This window comes from Penicillium cinerascens (genome assembly GCF_028974065.1).
Source record: "Penicillium cinerascens strain IBT 15544 chromosome Unknown scaffold_4_segment0_segment1, whole genome shotgun sequence".
In the NCBI taxonomy this organism is placed as follows: domain Eukaryota; kingdom Fungi; phylum Ascomycota; class Eurotiomycetes; order Eurotiales; family Aspergillaceae; genus Penicillium; species Penicillium cinerascens.
In genome coordinates this window covers 290,985-310,407 of record NW_026695298.1, presented here as the reverse complement: position 1 = coordinate 310,407, position 19,423 = coordinate 290,985, and the positions used below count along the sequence as shown (strand labels likewise).

General features: G+C 47.0%; 7 protein-coding genes across 7 annotated transcripts; 5 read left to right on the top strand and 2 right to left on the bottom strand.

Moving 5' to 3' along the window:
* Nucleotides 1–323: 323 nt before the first annotated feature.
* On the top strand, nt 324–2,768 carry N7498_009206 (fungal specific transcription factor domain-containing protein; the record flags this gene model as incomplete). Its single annotated transcript, XM_058456262.1, has 7 exons — nt 324–361; nt 412–1,043; nt 1,142–1,334; nt 1,401–1,526; nt 1,566–1,908; nt 2,076–2,442; nt 2,515–2,768. The coding sequence occupies 7 exons, from the start codon at nt 324–326 to the stop codon at nt 2,766–2,768; spliced, it is 1,953 nt and encodes a 650-aa protein (XP_058303161.1).
* Nucleotides 2,769–6,790: 4,022 nt separating this feature from the next.
* N7498_009205 (HPP family protein) lies at nt 6,791–7,703 on the bottom strand (the record flags this gene model as incomplete). The annotated part of the gene is made up of 2 exons (XM_058456261.1): nt 6,791–7,220; nt 7,345–7,703. The coding sequence occupies 2 exons, from the start codon at nt 7,701–7,703 to the stop codon at nt 6,791–6,793; spliced, it is 789 nt and encodes a 262-aa protein (XP_058303160.1).
* Nucleotides 7,704–10,328: 2,625 nt separating this feature from the next.
* On the top strand, nt 10,329–10,808 carry N7498_009204 (histidine phosphatase superfamily; the record flags this gene model as incomplete). The annotated part of the gene is made up of 2 exons (XM_058456260.1): nt 10,329–10,504; nt 10,553–10,808. The coding sequence occupies 2 exons, from the start codon at nt 10,329–10,331 to the stop codon at nt 10,806–10,808; spliced, it is 432 nt and encodes a 143-aa protein (XP_058303159.1).
* A 1,415-nt stretch (nt 10,809–12,223) lies between these two features.
* Nucleotides 12,224–13,769, top strand: N7498_009203 (cation diffusion facilitator family transporter; the record flags this gene model as incomplete). The annotated part of the gene is made up of 4 exons (XM_058456259.1): nt 12,224–12,727; nt 12,787–13,207; nt 13,257–13,622; nt 13,687–13,769. The coding sequence occupies 4 exons, from the start codon at nt 12,224–12,226 to the stop codon at nt 13,767–13,769; spliced, it is 1,374 nt and encodes a 457-aa protein (XP_058303158.1).
* Nucleotides 13,770–14,518: 749 nt separating this feature from the next.
* Nucleotides 14,519–14,761, top strand: N7498_009202 (uncharacterized protein; the record flags this gene model as incomplete). Its single annotated transcript, XM_058456258.1, has 1 exon — nt 14,519–14,761. One exon carries the CDS (start codon nt 14,519–14,521, stop codon nt 14,759–14,761), a length of 243 nt encoding a protein of 80 aa, XP_058303157.1.
* Nucleotides 14,762–15,441: 680 nt separating this feature from the next.
* N7498_009201 (uncharacterized protein) lies at nt 15,442–15,846 on the bottom strand (the record flags this gene model as incomplete). Its single annotated transcript, XM_058456257.1, has 1 exon — nt 15,442–15,846. The coding sequence occupies one exon, from the start codon at nt 15,844–15,846 to the stop codon at nt 15,442–15,444; it is 405 nt and encodes a 134-aa protein (XP_058303156.1).
* Nucleotides 15,847–18,237: 2,391 nt separating this feature from the next.
* N7498_009200 (acetate uptake transporter family protein) lies at nt 18,238–19,122 on the top strand (the record flags this gene model as incomplete). The annotated part of the gene is made up of 2 exons (XM_058456256.1): nt 18,238–18,509; nt 18,567–19,122. The coding sequence occupies 2 exons, from the start codon at nt 18,238–18,240 to the stop codon at nt 19,120–19,122; spliced, it is 828 nt and encodes a 275-aa protein (XP_058303155.1).
* Between the last annotated feature and the right edge of the window lie 301 nt (nt 19,123–19,423).

Genomic DNA, 19,423 nt, shown 5'->3' with positions numbered 1-19,423 from the left:
CAGCGACAGAAGCGACTTTGCCCTAGGCTGCATCTTCACACGCATCGATAATACCTGATCCATGTCAAAATGTCATGATGACATAAAATCAGCTGACCAACCGACCGCTCGATTTATCGCCACCCGTTACCGCATTCGTTGATTCAACTTAGACACCACTGAAGGTCGATAGGTACACCGCATGAATGAATTTCTTGAAATCTCAGAACAACCATTGAAATGAAGCGTCAACGTGTGGGAGTTGCTTGTGATAAATGTCGCGACTTGAAAGCTAAGGTACGATTATCGTCCTTCCTTCTCTCTCTCCTTTCGGCGATCTGATCATGCGCCTGCGCGGACACAGTGTGACGGGCGCCAACCGGTGTGTTGCAGGTGCGAGGGCTATGGATTTGACTGTACCTGGTCCTCCAGGAGGCGGCGAGGGTCCCGGCCCGGTCCAGCAAGTGCGACCGTCGTGTTTTCCGATGGCCGGCGTTATCGTTCTCCTGCATCCCAAGGCTCACCGTTGCAAGAACACTTGCCAGCATATTCAAAAGCGGTGAAATCGTATGAAGCGTTGATTCAAGAGATTCGGGCGAATTTGGATAGCTCCCGTCAGGCTGCTCTCGATTTCAGCCTCCAAGATATTCGACGTCTCGTGCCGCAACAGCCAAAGGAGGAGCAGTTGGCACTTGATGATGCAGAAGCCAATGCGGATGCTGGAATAGCCGCGGCCCCCTCGCCGACATATGTCGGGAAAGCAAGTGACATCCACTTTATTCACAGCATACGCCAATGCGTCCACGGGCGCCGGGACGTGGCCGAGGGAGACACACCAACTCAGAATTACAGCCAAACTCACGTCTTGGAGAACCCAACGATTTTGAAGCACCCGTTATTGTTTCCCTCGCCGGCTGAGGCAGACCAATTTCTCGATGTCTACCTGTCGACAATTCATATTGCGTATCCGTTCATGCCAAATTCTGTTCTTCTAGACGCATTTCAGCGCTTCAAGAAAGGTGAAGTCCATGAAGCAGAATTTCGACCATGGCTTGCAATTTTTAGTAAGTCCACAGCGCCCCTTTCTATTCTCTACTCTTCTCTTTCTCTCCCCCTCACGGGTTGGAGATTGCCCTCGTGTCTTTTACTGACCGCATCCTAGATTTCATATTTGCAATTGGGTCATACTACACTTCTTTTCCGCATGGAAAGCACTCTAGTATCGGCCATCACTTGCGATATTACGACCAGGGCCTCTACTATTCACGAGAACTCAGCGCGGATTGCTCTCTACTGAGTGTCTGGGTCTTACTAGTGCAGTGCTTCTTCCTATTAGCCGTCTGCCATACTGATAGGTAAGGTTACTCGATCCTACAAGTGGTCTGCTCGTACGTAATGGGGGATGCTGAAATTTCATTCAGATGCTGGAACACGCTGGGTTTTGCCATTCGGATGGGGCAGAGCATCGGCCTCCACGTAGAGACCTGCGCCTCCAACTTATCGTGGATGTCGGATCCCAACCACAGGCAACGCACGTGGTATTCCATGTACGTTTTGGACCGTTTGCTAGCTCTTCAACTAGGTAGGCCAACGGCTATCCACGAGGCCGACTTTCAGGTCGAGTTGCCCTCTGCGAATGACCAGTCGCCATTTCTCTCTCCCAACAACCAAACCTCCGTCCCTGGCGGTGATTTAAGAAGTGGTGATTTGATGGAATACTTCTTGGAAGTAATCCGATTCTCGCATATCGTCGGTTTGGTCATCCAGGGCTTATATCGGCCGTCTCAGGTTGATTTGTCCCCCGAAGAGATGCTTCAGAGCGCCTCTAGCCTAGATCAACGTTTATTTGAATGGAAAATGAGTCTGCCCCGGCACTTGCGCTTTGATTTGGGACATGCCCTTGAAAAGAACATCTCGTTCAAACGCCAGGTAAGTGCCCTCCCTCTTTGACACGATTTTGTCATCGCTCTTTCACGCTATTACGTTTACTAAGGGGAAGGGGTTAGCGTAACAACCTTGCGGTGAAGTACCATCATCTGCGTGCACTTATACACCGGCCTTTCTTGTGCCTTCCGCTGCTACAGATGAATGATCAGTCCTTCATGAGTCTGCTCCTACGCGACAAGGAGCGAATTACTGAAGCAGAGTGGATCTGTGTCCATGAAGCTCAGGAGACTGCCCATCTCCTTCACAATGTTGTGGACGAGCGAAGTCTAGTCCATGACTTTCCCTGGTGGCAGATGATATCATGTTTGATCTGTGCCAGCTCCATATTATTTGTTGCGGAATGTTTCCACAATAATTCCCCCAATATGGACGGAAAGGTTTCGGCTCAAAGGCTGCGAGAGGATGCCGAGACCTGTCTCAAGGTTTTTGAAGCTCTTAGTGTCAACTCAGCTGCAGCGCAAAAGGCAGCCGACATGTTAGGTGGGCTTTCACGGATGCGTCGATCAACAGAAGATGGTATGTTTTCCTTGTGATGTTGTTTTCCAAATTATCGCTATGATCATCAACTTACCCTCACCAAATGTCTAGTGGAATCGGTCAATGTACCGTCTGTGTTGCCACCTGCCAATCTTCAAGCTGGTGTCGAGCCTGGACATGCCGGCTTCCACCATGCTCCAGAACCGATCCCGTCCTTTCCATCGCCGGAGATGTCTGCCGCCCTATCATCTCTATGTGAATGGCCGAGTGAGATCTCCAACACAATGGAGTGGTCGGTCAGGTTCTTGGATTATCCTCACTTTCATCCATCTGATCCTCCTGCCTCTGGTCGTGGTTTGCGCTAGCCGGGCGTCTCGCTTTACTTCCAGGATTTCACCCTGTCTACCTCGAGAGCGAGCTGGCAGGGACTGAAATCGATAGCAAGGCTCCTTTAAAGTTAATATTCCTATTATATTTTGTATGAAGCGCAAGGCTGGGGTTGGTGAACCGCAAATCCAATCCCTCTTCGCCATTTCTATAACTCGGCATACCGTCGATCGACCATAATGCAATGCAAATACGACAAATTGCGTCAACAGAATCGCACGAAGAGAGATTGTGCAAACCAACCGCGGTAGATGGATGATCTATTCCATTTTAATATACACATCCCCCTTCCACCTATCTTCCCTGATGGCTCAATTCTAAGGCCGTCGTGTTCTCCATCATTTTCTTATGTAAAGCAATAGGGCTGGCTAGTTGCAGGCTTCAGGAAGCATAGCATAATGATCATCAGTATCGTGAATCCCATGGCCGACCTCACTGCCTAGTACCAATTAGACCTTCGTGCAGTCGTCATGTGGTTATCGACCCGCTGGTTTACCCGAGTTGCTTGGTTGCCGTCCATGTTTGTGCACGCGAAACTATATTATTTGAGTGATCTTCCTATTTTATTGACTGTAAAATAGCTCTCAGGACAGTCTGACATCCAGAAGACATTAATTTGTCCGGAGACTCATAGCAGCACTGGATCCGCGGAGAACTTCACCTTATGTTACAGATGACATACTGATCGTAAGTGATCTTCAATTCTAAGTGGGGCCGGAAGAGACGGAAACTCCTTTCATTGGCTTCGGCGGATCCGACGAACCGGTTACCGTACAAACCCCTCGACGATGCAGATCAGTAGCCCGTCATACGTCACATCGCGCCTTGATGATCCTTAAAAATGGGTGGTCACGACCCTTTTCCGTTGCCTGAGGGTTTCACAAGCCTACGATTTGTTGCATCACCTACATTCAGTGCTATTACCATTCCATGTCCAAGGACGATGGTAAAACGGCCATAAATGGGAAATCGAATGCCACCGTTCCAGACAACCTTTGTAGAAAACACGCGCTCAATACAGATCATGCACTACATCACAGGACTATAAATCTGCCGGGTAGGCGCAACTCAAACAGGAATCTAGACCCGCCGGACAACGAGACATCGGGTTTTCCCGGCATTGCCATTGGTCGGCCAGACAGAGCCTTGGACGGTAGACACTTGAAGTTCTACCTGATCCGAGAGCTGGCCTAGGCGGGACACCGCTATTAGACTGCTGTAAATTCGACCTCGTATGTCGGCTAGACCACCAGATGCTGAGCCATGGTGAGATGCTCAAGTTCTGTCCCCGTTGAATAATGGAGATTAGTTCAACATTTGCTTCTACCGCTGACCAGGAACTGGAGGTACCCGCTTTCTAAACAATACATTGACAGGTTGCTATGCGATCATCACTATCATACAATCATTCACATAATGTGTATCTCAATCACCACTCCGCTGCGGCTGTTCCTGCGTGGGTGGAAATACCATTGTATCACTTTGACCATGAAGTTTCTTCCTACACCAGCCTTTCAGAGAACTCAACTTTCCCAGCATCGGTTCATTTCCATGTCGACTCCCTTGATGTAGGGGAGCGCGGGGTAAAGCCTGTTTCTCCCGAGGCCGACGCAGTTGATAATGAGCCTCGCGACAGAGAGGGCATCTCGTGTCTCTATTGCAAACCCAGTCGTCGATACAGGGCTGATGGAAAAGATGGTCGCAGGGGAGTTGCCTGTAGGCAGAATTTGTTTCCAAGTCCTCTAAGCAGATAATGCACACTTCTGGCACTAGAAGCTGGTCTTTTGGCATGTTAGTCCATGCTCTATGGGAGCCGCGTTTGGTGTTCTGTTCATAACTCACCAGGTAATAAAGGTGGGAGGCCGTCGAAGAGAGGCAGTTGCGTCAAGTCCACCTCGTATCGGGAGGAATAAGGAGTTCGCATGGTGGTAAGGGACATCTGAACCAGACAAGTTGCCGATGGAGGCCAACATACGTCTTCTTACCGTCGCAGTAATGGGATTTATAAATAAGGAATTCTTTAAACTGAGGTCATACTTTAGTCACCCGGCCCGCGATTCCCGCAAGTTTGCATCAGCTGACGATGGAGAAGCGGGAACACGCGCAAATCAAGCGCGATACAGAAAAAATATATTTAGGTTAGACCCTAATTTTTCGCAACAATACGCGAACTGAAGGGACTGGGTAAAAATCATTCGTCACCATTGCCCCACATTGAATGGTTCTTCCCTGTGTCATGGGGAATACGGTTTGGTTTGGGCATAAACTTCGAGCTACCCGCTTCCCCGCCTCCGGATAACACGGGAAACACGGAATGTGGAATTACGTGACAGAAATGAAGCATCAGCAGGGTCTTGACCTCATTCGTTTCCTGCGGACGGGACAAGTTGTACGTATTTGAATGGGAGTTGTTGCTTTCAGGGAGCCCTATGTCCTTTTTCAGCTTGTCATACTATGGCTGGCTACTACTTGCATGTGCCATCTCCTACGGAGCCGGGAGGCTTGACAGCGAAAGAGCTCTTGTACGCCCAAATGCCGTGTTATTTTGGGCTTCGAGACAGCACAACTGGTGGGTCCCTCGCGTGACTTAATGCCCAAATGGATTCGCTGATTTTCCTGACTTCTTTTCCGAAATAGACCCAGGTACTCTTCCAGATAGCTGTACCTTGTGCTGGGATGCCCTAGACGCTCTATCGGCTTATCGCCGGCTTCCATGTGGCCATGTTTTCCACTTGCCCTGCAGTGATCACTGGCTTCGGTACCAGGATGCCAGGTGTCCGCTTTGTCGGGCCACTTTCTATTATGCAAGGCGGCCGCGGGTTATGTATATGCTGGACAAATCTCAAACCCCCGACCATAGGTCCTCGATGTTAACTTACATGAGGCATATGGGATCACGGCTAGCTCAAGAATTATTCGGACATTAAACTTTCGTTGGCTGACATTCTCCCAATATGGAGAAAGTCCCTGTCGTTATGAGTTACGAATACTAGTTTTGCATCAGTGAGAAGATTGAGCCCATTCAGAAAGGCCAATATAATATAACCGCCTCCACAAGTATAAGTGGATAATACTAAGAGAAGTAAAAATAGTAAAAGGGGACAAAAAGCAAGTTTAAGCTATCTACCTATTGATTACCCCGACAGGCTGCCACGATGGCCATGTCCTTCCACCGCGAGTTGCGAGCGTCAGCCAGATTTCCATGAAAGACACCCCGAGGAAAAGATTTTGCTACCGTTGCCCCAAATTTTCAATGATACCGCCATTCCCTAGAACGTTCGTGCCACTCATCGACATGTACCCACAGCTAAGAGGGTGCCCTGCACGATGGACATGATCCAGACAGACCATGGGAAGCTATCACTCCATGGGATCATTTCCTCATAATTTCAGATCTTCACAAACGCGGAACATCGTCTGTGTCGCCCACCGCGATATTTCCATCTGCTTCTAGCGGGCATACCATTCCCATATTCAGCCACGTTCGCTGTTAAAAGTACGGGCATCAATCTTTTCAAGTACGTGGTAGCTTGATTGCTAGCTGACGAAAGAATCAATAGTGCGGGCCAAAGCAGTCTTGATCAAATTCAAAGTTTCTATCGCCAATCCATCTAGCTGATGCGAACTTGAAAGCCTGGAATAACGTAAATATATTTATTCAACCACTATACCGGTAGTTAAGGGTTAGATCTGTAAAAGTACCATTTAATCGTATATACAGGCAAAGCAGTGTGTCACTTTCTTACCCTCTGAAAATCAACTGCACAGTAGCACCCCTCAAGAAATCCCAATCTTCTCAGAGCGAAGCTAACACTTATCTCAATGAAAGATCTGTTTCAAAATATGGCAAGATTAATATACAGTAAACGTTTAATGAAAATGACAGACTATAAGAGAGTTCCCAAAATGATGTGGCTGATTTTGCTCCCGTTGGTTGGCATTGTTTGGCTTCTCTCGAGATAGGTCCCTTTGATTCATCCAAGCGTGTTAACCCGGTGATTTATTCAGTATGCGTGCCTCCCTTTGAGGCTCCAGTGTTTTCAGCCGGGCCCGACTTAGGTTCCGAGTGCCTTGAATGAGTCTCTGAGTCCCTGGAACGGGCTTCCGAGAGCCTGGAACGGACCTCCGAGAGCCTAGAACGGGTATCGTCACTTTCGGCCGCCAGATCACCTTCTTCCGTCAGCTCTCTTTCAATTTCACCCTCCTCAACTTGTTCGAGGGCCTCCTCATCGTGCACATCTTCCGGCTCTCGAACAAAAGTTTGCCCCGCAGCCCACCAGTGTAACAGATAGCGACGACGTCCGAGGTTATTGATGAGAAGAGCCCATCCAAACATAATCAAAGAGGAGGCAATGATAACGGGAAGATAGCGCCAGGACAGGGTTACTACTGCCGATTCGACTGCCGCATTGAGACCTGTTGCTCCCGCTCTAGATATCTCTTATTAGCTCTTGAGTTTTTCAAACCATATCAGGTCAATATATAGGAGACGGTCCATTTAATCTCCCGCCTTTTTATCACTATGATATAAAAGAAATGATAGTTTGTACATACGGAGGATGAGCGGTTTTTGTGATTAACATCACCAGTAACGATGTCGCCATCGAAATTCCTCCGTTGATGAACGTGGAGGGATGAAAATTCGTATTGTCAAGATAGCCTTGGTATTGGCGATTTAGCACGAACAAACGCGTGATGCATGTTCCAACTAAAGCAGAGAGAAAGTGCCCGCCCAAGAAATTCCGCGGTTGAGCGACTGGTGACTCGATTACCCCGAAGAGGAGTACTGCCGAGGCACCGAAGGACGTAATAATGAGCGGAGAGTGGTAGACATCTCGGAATGCCGTATTGGTAGACATGATCGCTTCGATCAAGAGATCCCCCCGAATGCCCCAATCCAAGCAAATAGCCATGTTTCATATTTCAGTGGAACTTTGGTGAGCCAACAGAACGGTGGGAAAGGCAGAGGAGCATACGGTGGACTGGAATCGGGGGCGCGATAACCAGTGAAGCGAGAGAGATATTCGGGCAGGTCGCCTCGGTAGTCGCGACGAATTTGAATCTCTACAAAGACCACCGAGACTTAACTCGGCCACGCGCACCATTTGTAAGGCCCATCTTTTCACCGAACGGGCTCATACTGCGTCACAATTTCGTTAGATTTGTAGATGACAAAAGAAGCAACGACCAGTGTAGAGAGTCTGCAAAAAGTCTGTATTTCTTTTATTATAGTACATAATGAGCTTAAATGAATTGCTGAAAACGATTATGAAGTCACCATTCAGTTCTTTCGGATGAGATGACGTTTTGCCGGAACGGGCGGTCCGGTATGGGTATGGTGATCATGCTTTTTTCCCACCTACGTTTTTTTCTGCTATGTATCTATTCTGCCCACGATAAGGCATGACGAGGCCGTGGGGTCGGCGGATGCTTAAACCACCTCTATCGAAAACCTATCCAGAGTCAACCAGTGGCCGCTCAAGGGGCATTTTCTCTAGGGATCGAACTCGAACAGCAAGCCCATTGAACAGGATCATATGTCAAAATGGAAAAGATGCAGACTCCCTGCACGGGTGACGAAGTGACACCGAATGCCGATCACTACGCCGTCCTTTCCCTGACCTAGGAAAGTCAGAATAGGTTGAATTAATGAGCAGCGAAAAGGTAATTCCGTGCATTCCGGGCCGATGAAGATCATGGTCGACGAACACTAGTCTCGTTCGAACTCTTCACTGTCACATCAAACGCAATAGCATACCAATACTCAAGCTTTCATATTACAATAATTCACGCGGAAAGCAGGATTATCGTATTGAGCGAAACCGGTGCCACTAATGTTTTTCGTTGATGGAAGCCAGGGCAAAGCGGCCGGCGGGTCGCCCGGTCCGTTAAGCCTGATTCATGTTCTCTGTGCATCGTCGACAGGGGAGGGGTGCTAACGAGCACCCTGCCAACATTTCCATAAGCCGATCCCTCAAGGCTTTTTAATGATTACGACTTTCCGAGTCAAAATATATTAATCGCAGCATGTAATTGACCAGGATGGTGTAGTTACTAAGAAAGTACGTAGATGACGTTGTGGAGGATTGCCAACGTCTCTAACCTTTTTAGACCAATATCGACAAAAACAGCCTTCCTCTGAAGGCCGGGGGGTACTTGCAAGCCTGCGCTCGTTATAAGGTCATTTATCATGAATTTTGGACTGATAACCCGCAATAATTATCAAGTTGCTGTGGGGTTTAACAGGTGGAGATGTATAAAGTCTCATACATCTGTCTGTCTTACCCAAGGCCGCATATTCTGCTAAAATTAATATTGGTGGAAACAACTAGCGATAACAAGGACCAAAAGCACTGGACAGTCCCAGCTCATTTACAACACTGTGAACAATAAACTCCCTTTACTTCTTTTGGGTGACCCTGGGAATATCCACAATTGTACTCCAGAAACCTGGCAAGCACGACTATCTTTTAGGTTTGTGGCTTTATTTAGCAGCCTTGTAAATCCAAAGAAATCTTGCAGGCATTCCAACTTTTTCCAGGTCGCCGACATCGGATAGTTTGGTTACGAGAGGATGACGAATGTTGATAGCAACAACTTTCTAATCTGTCTGTCATTTGTCGAGTACGACGAAAGGTCCAAGGCGTCTCACTTCCTTCACTTCCCCGCAATTGGCAATCACGCTTCCAATGTCACTGATATTCAGTGGGTAATCATCTCCTGCAGCACCGGTCTGGTCATCGATGGCGTCAGGATCTTCCCGGATCTATCTGTGTTTCAATAAACCAAGACACATTAATAATAATAGCAGCCCTTACTTCAAAAGGTCACTATGATGTTGACTATCGATCAGCTGCTAGAATGGCATCATAGAATGAATGGATGATTAGGATGCACCCAATTCCAACTGCAAAGCGAGAATCTGCACTTATAGTCGCATAAGCTCATATAGTACTTTATGTACATTCCGGACCACCCGGATGACTAGCGAGCATGTTCTAATGGTTCCCGTTGCCCCAATATAAGGATTGTGGAAGACGCCGCTAGATGACAGACTCATGGATAGGATTCCAGGCTAGCGTGATCTCTCTCAACACTGGGTTGGCACTCAACGGCCCTTTTACAAGAATCCCCTTAACTGCTTGGATGATTTGCGGTGTTTTGCGGGAATTAGTCTCAACCACTTCTAAGACTAAAACTTGGGTGCATAGCTACCAATCAAAAGCACCCTTTTGTAGCCAAGTCGCCCATGGTCCGTCGTTTGTATGTCATCAAATTGCTCACTTAAGCCTGCAAATAGAGCTGATACCGCGTTTTGACGTCATCTTGAGAAGGCAGAGGGAAAGCAGTGTTCAAAAAGAGTTCCGGCTTATCCGATTATGGGAATATAAATCCAACCTGTCGCTCGCGAAGGGGACGGAGTCAATTTCCCACATGCGAACAATATCGCTCTAGTTTACAGTAGGTGCTCTTCTTTAGGTCTTCTTGAGCCTTCTAGTTGACGAAGGAAGTGATTAACTGGTTTTCAGAATACCGATATGTCCTCAAGGATTTATTTGATTCGCCATGGAGAAACGGAGTGGTCTCTGAACCAGCAGCACACTGGCTCCACCGAGGTTCTTCTTACGTCAAACGGCGAGAAGCAGGCCCAAAGAACCGCGGAGACTTTCGTCGGGGATGGGAAGCTGATTCAACCAAAAAGGATCAAGCGGATGTGAGTCTCATCATCAAATGTGAGGTGCGTCTTACTGACTTTATCAAGATTCTGTTCACCTAGGAAGCGAGCACGTCAAACGCTTCGGCTATTGGGCTTGGGGGACGAAGATGAACTATCAGTCTCTGGTTTGACGTCATCTGAAACCCCTTCCGTGAAGATCACTGAGCTCTTGCGAGAATGGGACTACGGGAATTACGAAGGTTTGACAATCGAAGAGGTCCGAAAGTTGAGAAGGTCAAGGAATTTGGATGAAGTCCGGCCATGGAATATCTGGAGGGACGGATGTGAAGGTGGGGAGTGAGTCAAAATTTCCTAGCTTACTTTTACGGGCCATGGGACTAAAATCTTCTATCGATCACCTCGAGATGTCACAGAAAGGTTGGATGCGCTGGTTGGAGAATTTAAGCATCTCATTGGGGCAAAGCGAACGGCGCAGGGGTCCGACAGCTCATCTGCGGGGGGCGATATCGTTTGTGTGGCACATGGACATATTCTCTCCGCGTTGGCATTGAGATGGGCCGACCAGCCACTACAAAGCGGAATGAGATTGCTTTTTGAGACGGCTGGAGTGGGGGTTCTATGGCAAGCTATCCTTTCTATCTCGAATTTCCACCCCCAGTCAATACTAACCCCTTCTAGCTTTGAACATGAGAGCTTAGAGGAACCCGCAGTTCTGCTTGGTGCTAGGGCTGAATGAGTTGACATGTCAGCTATTTAGTATAACCGACATTCAATGTATGTGATAAAGTGCTTTTCTTCACATCGCAAAATGAGCGATACTTCATTCGTGGTGTCTTCCTCTCCTCCAAAACAGTTCCAGACATTTGAGTAATAACCTATATCGATATATATTGATGGTCACAGGTTTAACAAAATGGCCCGATATTCAAAGCTCAGAACAATTGTAGCGTGTTAAAAATCTATCGAATCTTTACCTTAGTAAATAGTTCTGATGATACCAACTTCCCATATAAGCAAAAGCGGAAAGAATTCAAAAATTACAAGGCGGAAAACAAGTACACTCTTACAGGGGCGCCAGTAAGAGTGAGCTTTTGCTTGGTGAGCCCCGGCGGAAGGTTAGCGAGACAGGTGTTCACCAGGGTTTCAAGCGAGAGATACTCTACTCATATTTGCTTCAGCTATGGCCGAGCACGTAAAGGTATGCATTATGAATCAAATGAAACCTCAGATCAGGTATTGTTCATGCACTGGTGAAGTATGCTCGACGGCAATACGTTCCTCATCTTCCCCCTTTTTTTCTTCTTCTTCTTCCTCCTCCTAGTGGCCGGACACGGAATCCGGTTATCAGGCGTATCCCGTTATTCCCGGGAGTTCCGGCTTTCCCGAGAAGGAATGACGATCATTCACGTGAAAGTTCTCGCTTTGGGGGGGAGAACAGCTGCTCCTCTAACATTTGCCGGCCGGAATTTGTAGGGAAGGATACTAACACGGGTTACAATTGGGTTCTATGTTTAATTAATATTGATTATGAATCACATTGTGTGCAAAACATACAGTAGTTCACGTCAGTCGCTTTTGTCCCTGGGCCAGGTTTCCACATTATTATGATGTCAGACGAAGATGCTACCTCACAAAAGCCCCATCTGGGCTCCTTGGCAGTGTCGTCAGACCCACCGTGTCATTAGAGACCAGTGCGTATGTTTAAAAGCAATAACCACCTCAATATTCCTTCATGATCTTATTCAACCACACGCCATGACCAGACAGCGCCAATGGAGTGGACAAGACACCAGCAGTCCACCAAACGGTGGATTGAGCAGAAGAGGTAGCAGTTATGCCACTCGTCTCAACAAGACATGGTTCAAGGGAAGATATGGGTTCAAGGACAACGTCTCGGCGATCGAAGCGGAACGACGACGCAGCGAGCTGAAAGATAAAATCCTGGCTGGGGTCAGGGATTTCAACGTCGAGAAATATCGCAAAACCGACGAGGAGCTCAAATCGATTCGCAATACTCAAGTTCGGGCATACTACGAAGCCCAAAATCAAAAACTGAATGACTGGGCAGAAGTTGATAGCTTGGTATGGTCATTAGCCGACGACATAATCGACAGCACAAACCCGGACGCAGATCATGACGGAATAATCGATAACAATGCACCGCTGTATTCCGCGGACCATGATTTGGAGGCATTTCTCCCCGACAAAGAACGGGCCAAGCGACATTACAACAGTCGTGTTGCGCAAAGGGCCCTCAATGTAAACACTTCTTGCTTTATTTTCCCTCTGCTGCGCTAACATTCAAATACTTAATCCAGGTTAATGTATCCGCCAACATCTTGCTTTTGATTGCAAAGATCATCGCAGTGACGTCCACGCGCTCGCTCTCATTGATCGCCTCTCTGACTGATTCAGCCTTGGACTTCTTGTGCACCATGATCATTTGGGTAACTAGCCGCCTCGCCAATCAGAGAATTAATTCCATGAATCTGAAGTTTCCTGTCGGTCGACGTCGGCTGGAACCTCTTGGCATCCTGGTATTCTCCATCCTCATGATCATTTCATTTCTGCAGATCCTACAGGAGTCAGTCAAGAGACTTTTTCCGTCGGGAGACCACGATACTCTCCCGTTGCCGATGGTTGCAATTTGGTCAATGGCAGGAAATGCCATCATCAAGGGCATTGTTGGCATCTTTTACTCTCGAGTGAAGTCCTCACAGGTGCAGACATTAGTTCAGGGTAAATAAAATCTCAATATCTCCAAGATTTTATGCTGACTGTTATCAAGATTGCAAGACAGATGTGTATTTCAACACAGCGTCTCTCATTTTTCCTCTAATAGGATCTAAATGTGGCATTTGGTATTTGGATCCTTTAGGAGCAGCATTGCTGTCGCTTTACGTTGTATACGACTGGGCAAACACAGCATTTTCAACTATCGTCAGGCTGACTGGCGCAGCGGTCTCACCCCAAATGGACAAGAAGCTGATGTATCTGGCGTGGCGGTTTTCTCCGCTAGTTGATGCATATAAGTCAATGACGGCCTATCATGTTGGCGATGGTATTGTGGTCGAAGTTGAAATTGCGCTAGATGAGAGCACTTCACTTGTTAAAGCGCATGATATTTCGCAGACCATGCAGTATTGTTTCGAAGGTAATCAACTCAAGTCTTCATTTTCTTCGATTTAGAAGAACACTTCAAGCTAAACATCAAACAGGACTCGCGGAAGTAGATCGAAGCTATGTGACAGTGGACTACAGTTCTCTTGGTCTCCAAGGTCATGCCGTACACTCGGGATGACCGTGTTCAGACTATATGGGCCCCATCGTTGTATATTATTGGATAAACTTGTAATTAAAGCAATTGGGTCGGTGCCTTTAAAAGGATGATGAAAGTTTAGAAATTGCATATTACTCTGCTATGAATATAACGAATACAGTTTTGTAACTGATGGAACAGTGTAAATTAGTTACCCTAGTTAACTAATTAGCACTGCTGACATGATTCGACACGATGCGAGAAATCTTGCGGAATCTAATATTGCATGTCTGCTATAGTATACCTTGAAGCAAACAATTGAACATATCCTTGTTACTTGAACGAAATTCGTCACTTCGACCTCCCATGTATTTTTAACAACCGGTTTTCAAACAATCCGGAAGTTAAAGCATAATTGTATTCTTCGCCATGGTTCTGCCCTTTCAATAAAAAACAGGATTACCGAACGGACCGTCCGGATGGGATTACTGAATTGCCACCAGGAACTTTTTAAGGCCACGACGGCTGCCGCTGTTAGGGTCTCACCTTTTTTCTATCAACCAACTGAAAGCACGAATAGTCGAATCAAGCCACAACATAATAGTAAGTATCCTTTGGGTGTCAGAAGACATCATCCTCTCAAGCTCACGCATTCATGAATGAAGACAGTCCGGATCCCGGGTTAAGCTCCACTGGGTTTCCTTGTGCCATTATTGGACAAATTAACAGCAACATGTCGAGGCTGCAGGAAGGGAAAGCTGATGTCTGCTTTTTTCGCTTTCCTGCTTACCATGACGCTAACTCACTCCCAGGTTTTTGAATCGTGGGGCGCTTCTACTTTCTTAGAATCAAGTCCCGGTGCGGATATTGCAGGAAGTCCGGAAGATGAAGGAGAGGACCCTCATTCAACAGCACAGAAATGTGAGGAGGACATCAAAGGCGTGGGGAATCGCTCACCATACATCGATCCTCATCGATTGGAGAAAGAGGACGACTTGAGTCTGGCTAAGGATCTACTTGATTTGAGGAAGTAGATTGTATTATTTTATGGGTTTAAAAGAAATGCATCCATGACTTAAATATTGGACTCCGAATTGAACAAATTTCTAGCTCTTCAAAAGTATTTGAATGAAGCCAAAAAGAGTACCCTCACGAGGAGTTGATCGCTATGAGGCGTTAGCCGGTAAGGCAAGAAATGTATAGCTTGAAACAATTGCAATTTAAGTATTTTTTTTACCAGAAGAACGGTTGATGATATCTTAAAGAGCTGGGTAGTTAGAATTCCGGTTCAAATATGGTCCAGGCATGGTGTCCTTCAAATGGCTTATATATTCGAGCCTACTTAGTTTTCGTACGAAACGGGCTACATTATAACCCAGGCGTAGATATACGTTGGTCGTTGTTAGATTTTCTTCGTTGTAAATCGAGCGTCGAAGGCTCTACTGAGGTAGATACTCGGCGAACTCGTATATGGAGGCTTTACAGGCTCAACGTTTATTTATGGTTTAGAACCGGATTAGCTTCTGATATAGGATAAATTTGGAATCCATATAGTTTGTAAAGGACCTGCAGTCGGTCTCGTTCGAGAGTTTCTACTTAAAGGAGGCCCTATCCCAATTTAATACATGGTAACTTGTCATGGGTATGCTACATATAAATAGTAATAAAACAAGCGAACGAGGTACAAAAACAAGGATAAAGACAGTATAGTACATCAACAATGTGAAATCCTTGAAAGTCGCCGTTCCAGGGAGGGATGGCGTGCCATCTCTTCCTCCGAGCATCTCTCGACAGGCCCGGGAGCTGCGATTTCGCTCAGGGCCCCATAAGGGTCATCTCTGGAATCTGCATAACCTTGCTCTAGGGAAGGATGACGCGCCAATTCCGCTTCCGACATGCGCTCGACGGGCTCAGGGGCTGCAACTTCTGTAAGGGCGCCGCAAAAGTCGTCATCAGAATCTTCGGACTCTTGAGGCAACGGTGGCGTTTTTTGGTGTGAAGGACCCGCTTCTCGACTTTGATTGTCTTTGTCCTGCTGCAGTGGCCCTGTGGCCTCGTCATTGGTCTTCCGGTTCATAAAAGCATTGAGAATGCTCCGAACTTTCTTGAACTGAGTCATTTGGAGGTTTGTATTTCGAGAAACAAGGTGCGAATCTAGACAAAAAGAAAGCAGGGACCCTGACTAAATAGAGGATCAAATTGGTTTCCATGCGTTACCGCCTTTTTCCTCCCGCGTTTGCCGGCCTTTCCAGCCATCTGATACGCACCTGATCATGACTCGTATGGGCAGGGTAGCGGCCTTGTTTCCCTTCACTGCGTGCAAAGAGCATAGTGAAACATATTACTTACCTTCAGCCACATCTCCTCGACGATTTCCATACACCTGAGGCTTAAACAGCCAATGGCTTTTGAATTTATTTTTAAGTGGGGCGTTGACCGGTGGCGGATCGACGCGATTATTCCTTTGTTTTTGTGATGGTCAGGGCTTTTTTTAAGAGGGATCAACGGACTGAGATCTATATTTCTAAAGTATTTTAAACATGTTGAGGATAAAATACGCAGAAGAGTTCATCTAAATTATTTTGGTAGATAATTATTCTGGGCAAAACCAGAAGGACACTCAAGCCCACACTGTATGATATACCGTAACTCATCCATGCCTATAATGTTTCAAGGCAGAAGCAAAAAGTCTCTGCGGCAGTAACTTATCTATGATGGCTGCACTGCAAGTAAGTATGGGTTCCTAACATCGATGCTCGGGATCGCTTCCATGCTGGATCAGTTCGAAGACTGAAGAGGCACGGGTTCAGCTAACGCTGGCAACCCAAGTTTTCCCGCTTGTGAATCCGGAAATTGCGGGGTAATACGTGCGGTAACGCATGCTGAACGGTTTTGATGAAAGATATTGCCCGGCTTCATGTGCATATCCTAAAGCAAAATGCGACATGGAGGGTTATTCAGCGCGCATTTCACAGGACCTTCCATTAATCAACTGTGCTTTTTTTCATCTTAGACCACCTGACCAAAGAGCTCCCAATCTCTTGGTATTGGTGGACAAAGCTCGCGTCAGCTGTGTGATGAGGTCATAGAGGAAGGTTTGTCTGTCCGGACGATCGGCACGAGTATTTCACAAAGGTGATCGAGCTCTTTTACCATCCCTGGCGTAAAGATTGGATTCGAGGTAGGTCAACATGAGTTGATTGATATGACTCTACGTCCGACATGCTGTCTGGGCTATGACTGAAGCCAAGCAGTCGGTTTTTTCTGACAAGTTCTCAACCCGATTTTTTTCCTTTTGAACGAGACAACATCAAACCGTGCTTGCCGGGCGATCCGAACGTGCTGAAGTCAATTTACCACGGGACTGGGGCAACGAATAGAAGCAGTACTGATTTGCGGTTCATACGCGGGGTAAGGTATGGTACTTCTGAACTTTAAATCTAAGAACGTCAAGACCCAGGGAGAACTCAAGAGCGAGGGAGAACTCAAGCGCGGCGTTAAAGCCTATACTATGAATATTTAAACCCAACTGTGAGTCAAGCGGCGGCAGACACAAAGGCTGCGGATTTGACGACAGCAAACAAATTAAGACAGAAAGTTATATTGACTTCAAAAAGGAGGCCGACGTAAGGGCCGACGTATCCGTGTCGGCTTGACGGAAAAGTGACGTGTCCGTGCCAGCTTGAAGGAAAAGCTTACTTGAAACTAGCAGAGGATCTACTCAGCTTTAGTGAAACAAGCAAAGTCAGCTTCAATTCCTCGAGCCATTGCTGTGATGCACTATACATTCGAGGAGGACTGCCTGAATGAGCGACGAGTATCGTGACAATAACAGTCCTCTTTCTTCCAGTACCGTTTATAATCATTTCATGACATAAGGAATTCTCCATAAAAATGGTCGTCTGCATAGTACGAAGCCATGTTATTTTATAACTCGTCGTCCCAAGCTAGCAACAGGTTTTGATTGATGTAGACCCTTGAAGAGCGTTCACGTCATTTAGCTGAATAAGTGGATGGCCAATATGCAGATCAGTTCTATAATTCTGTGGGTTCTGTCACCAATGCTGAGCCAAACAAACCGTTCCGCTGCAGTGGGTTAATGCAAACCAAGAAGCTCCACCCCGCAATACACCCCAAGATACCCCGCAATACTCCTCCGTGCCGCACATACGGATCGTGTTTCTGCAGTACAAACCAAGTAAGAGCCATGACCCACCTGTTTGCGGATTCGCCTAGCCGGATAGGTTGCCACTCCAACCCGATTAAGCTTTCAGTGAGAACCTTGCCATGACTATCCGTATATTATGCCTGAATTGACCTACCACGGACAAATGGAAGGAAATCATGATGCGAGTCCCCGGGGGGTTGGTCTTAAGGAAATTGGGTGACGTCACCGCTAGCTTAGATAGATATATAGAACTTATCATCTCACGTCGTCTAAGACATAGTAAAGCAATATAACCTCCAGAAGCTTCGACGCCATTACAAGAAATCAAACTCTGTCGTCGATATGGCTGAAAACCAAGGCAGTTCATTTGAGGATCATCGCCAGGGTCTGAATGGGGAGTTCAATACCCCTGACCCTGTCGAGGGTAAAGACAGACACATGCAGGCCGATGGAGCAGGGCACCATGCTCGGGCTCCTGCGGTGCCGCGACAGGGTGCAATGGTGTCGCAAGTGCTTCAGCCTCAGTATATGAAGCTAGCGAATCCCGGTCCGCTTGGCCTGCTTTCTTTCGCTATCACAACCTTTGTTGTCGGCCTCTATGAGTGTGGAGCGGGGTGAGTCTCAATCGCCTCTACGTTCATTATATTCTCTCTGACCAAGTTGAATGGCAGTCTCCCTAACGAGAACCCCGAAGGCTCGGTTGGCCCGACTCAGGCTGCCTTTGGTCTAATCACCTTCATGGGCGGGACTGCTCAGTTCATCGCCGGGATCATGGAGTTCCGAGTTGGCAACACATTTGGTACAACAGTCCACTGTTCCTATGGAGCATTCTGGCTTAGCTACGCCATGTATCTGCTCCCATACCTGGGTATTCAAGCAGCGTATGGCGGTGATAAGACTCGAGCATACACTTTTGCTATTGGAATCTACCTGATCCTGTGGTGCTTCTTGACCCTGTTATTCCTACTTGCCGCGCTGCGCACAAACGTGGCGATTATTTCGGTGTTTTTCTTCCTTGTTCTTGCCTATCTCTTCCTCAGCATCGCCAACTTCATTGCCACCGAACACGCGACTGCCAGCGTACGAGTCAATAAAGCAGGTGGAGCTTTCGCTGTTATATGCGCGTTTTGCGCCTTCTATGCTGGGTCATCCGGCCTCATGCTGCCTGAAACGACCTGGGTCCGCTTCCCCCTGGGTGAGATTCCCGGTCCGGAAACCGCTGCATAAAAGGTTGATCAAGGACCATGATGAATATTCCGCAACCAATCTACCGTCTAAATAATACGAGTGTGTGTAATAAATGCAGGGTTTTGTTACGTCGAACACTGGTTGCAGGCGTTTCTTACTTTTGAGGGCGAATTTGTTGGTTCAAACCCTTGCCTAATGGATAACCTTTTGTTAATGAATTTGCGGTATTGCTCGGCAAACCCTTTTTCACTCCGACTGTCAATTATTTGTTAATCATTATTTGAGTAAATTTTTAGGACTCAAAAATTCCCCGAGTTTAAGTTTCTACAATTGTCGTAAA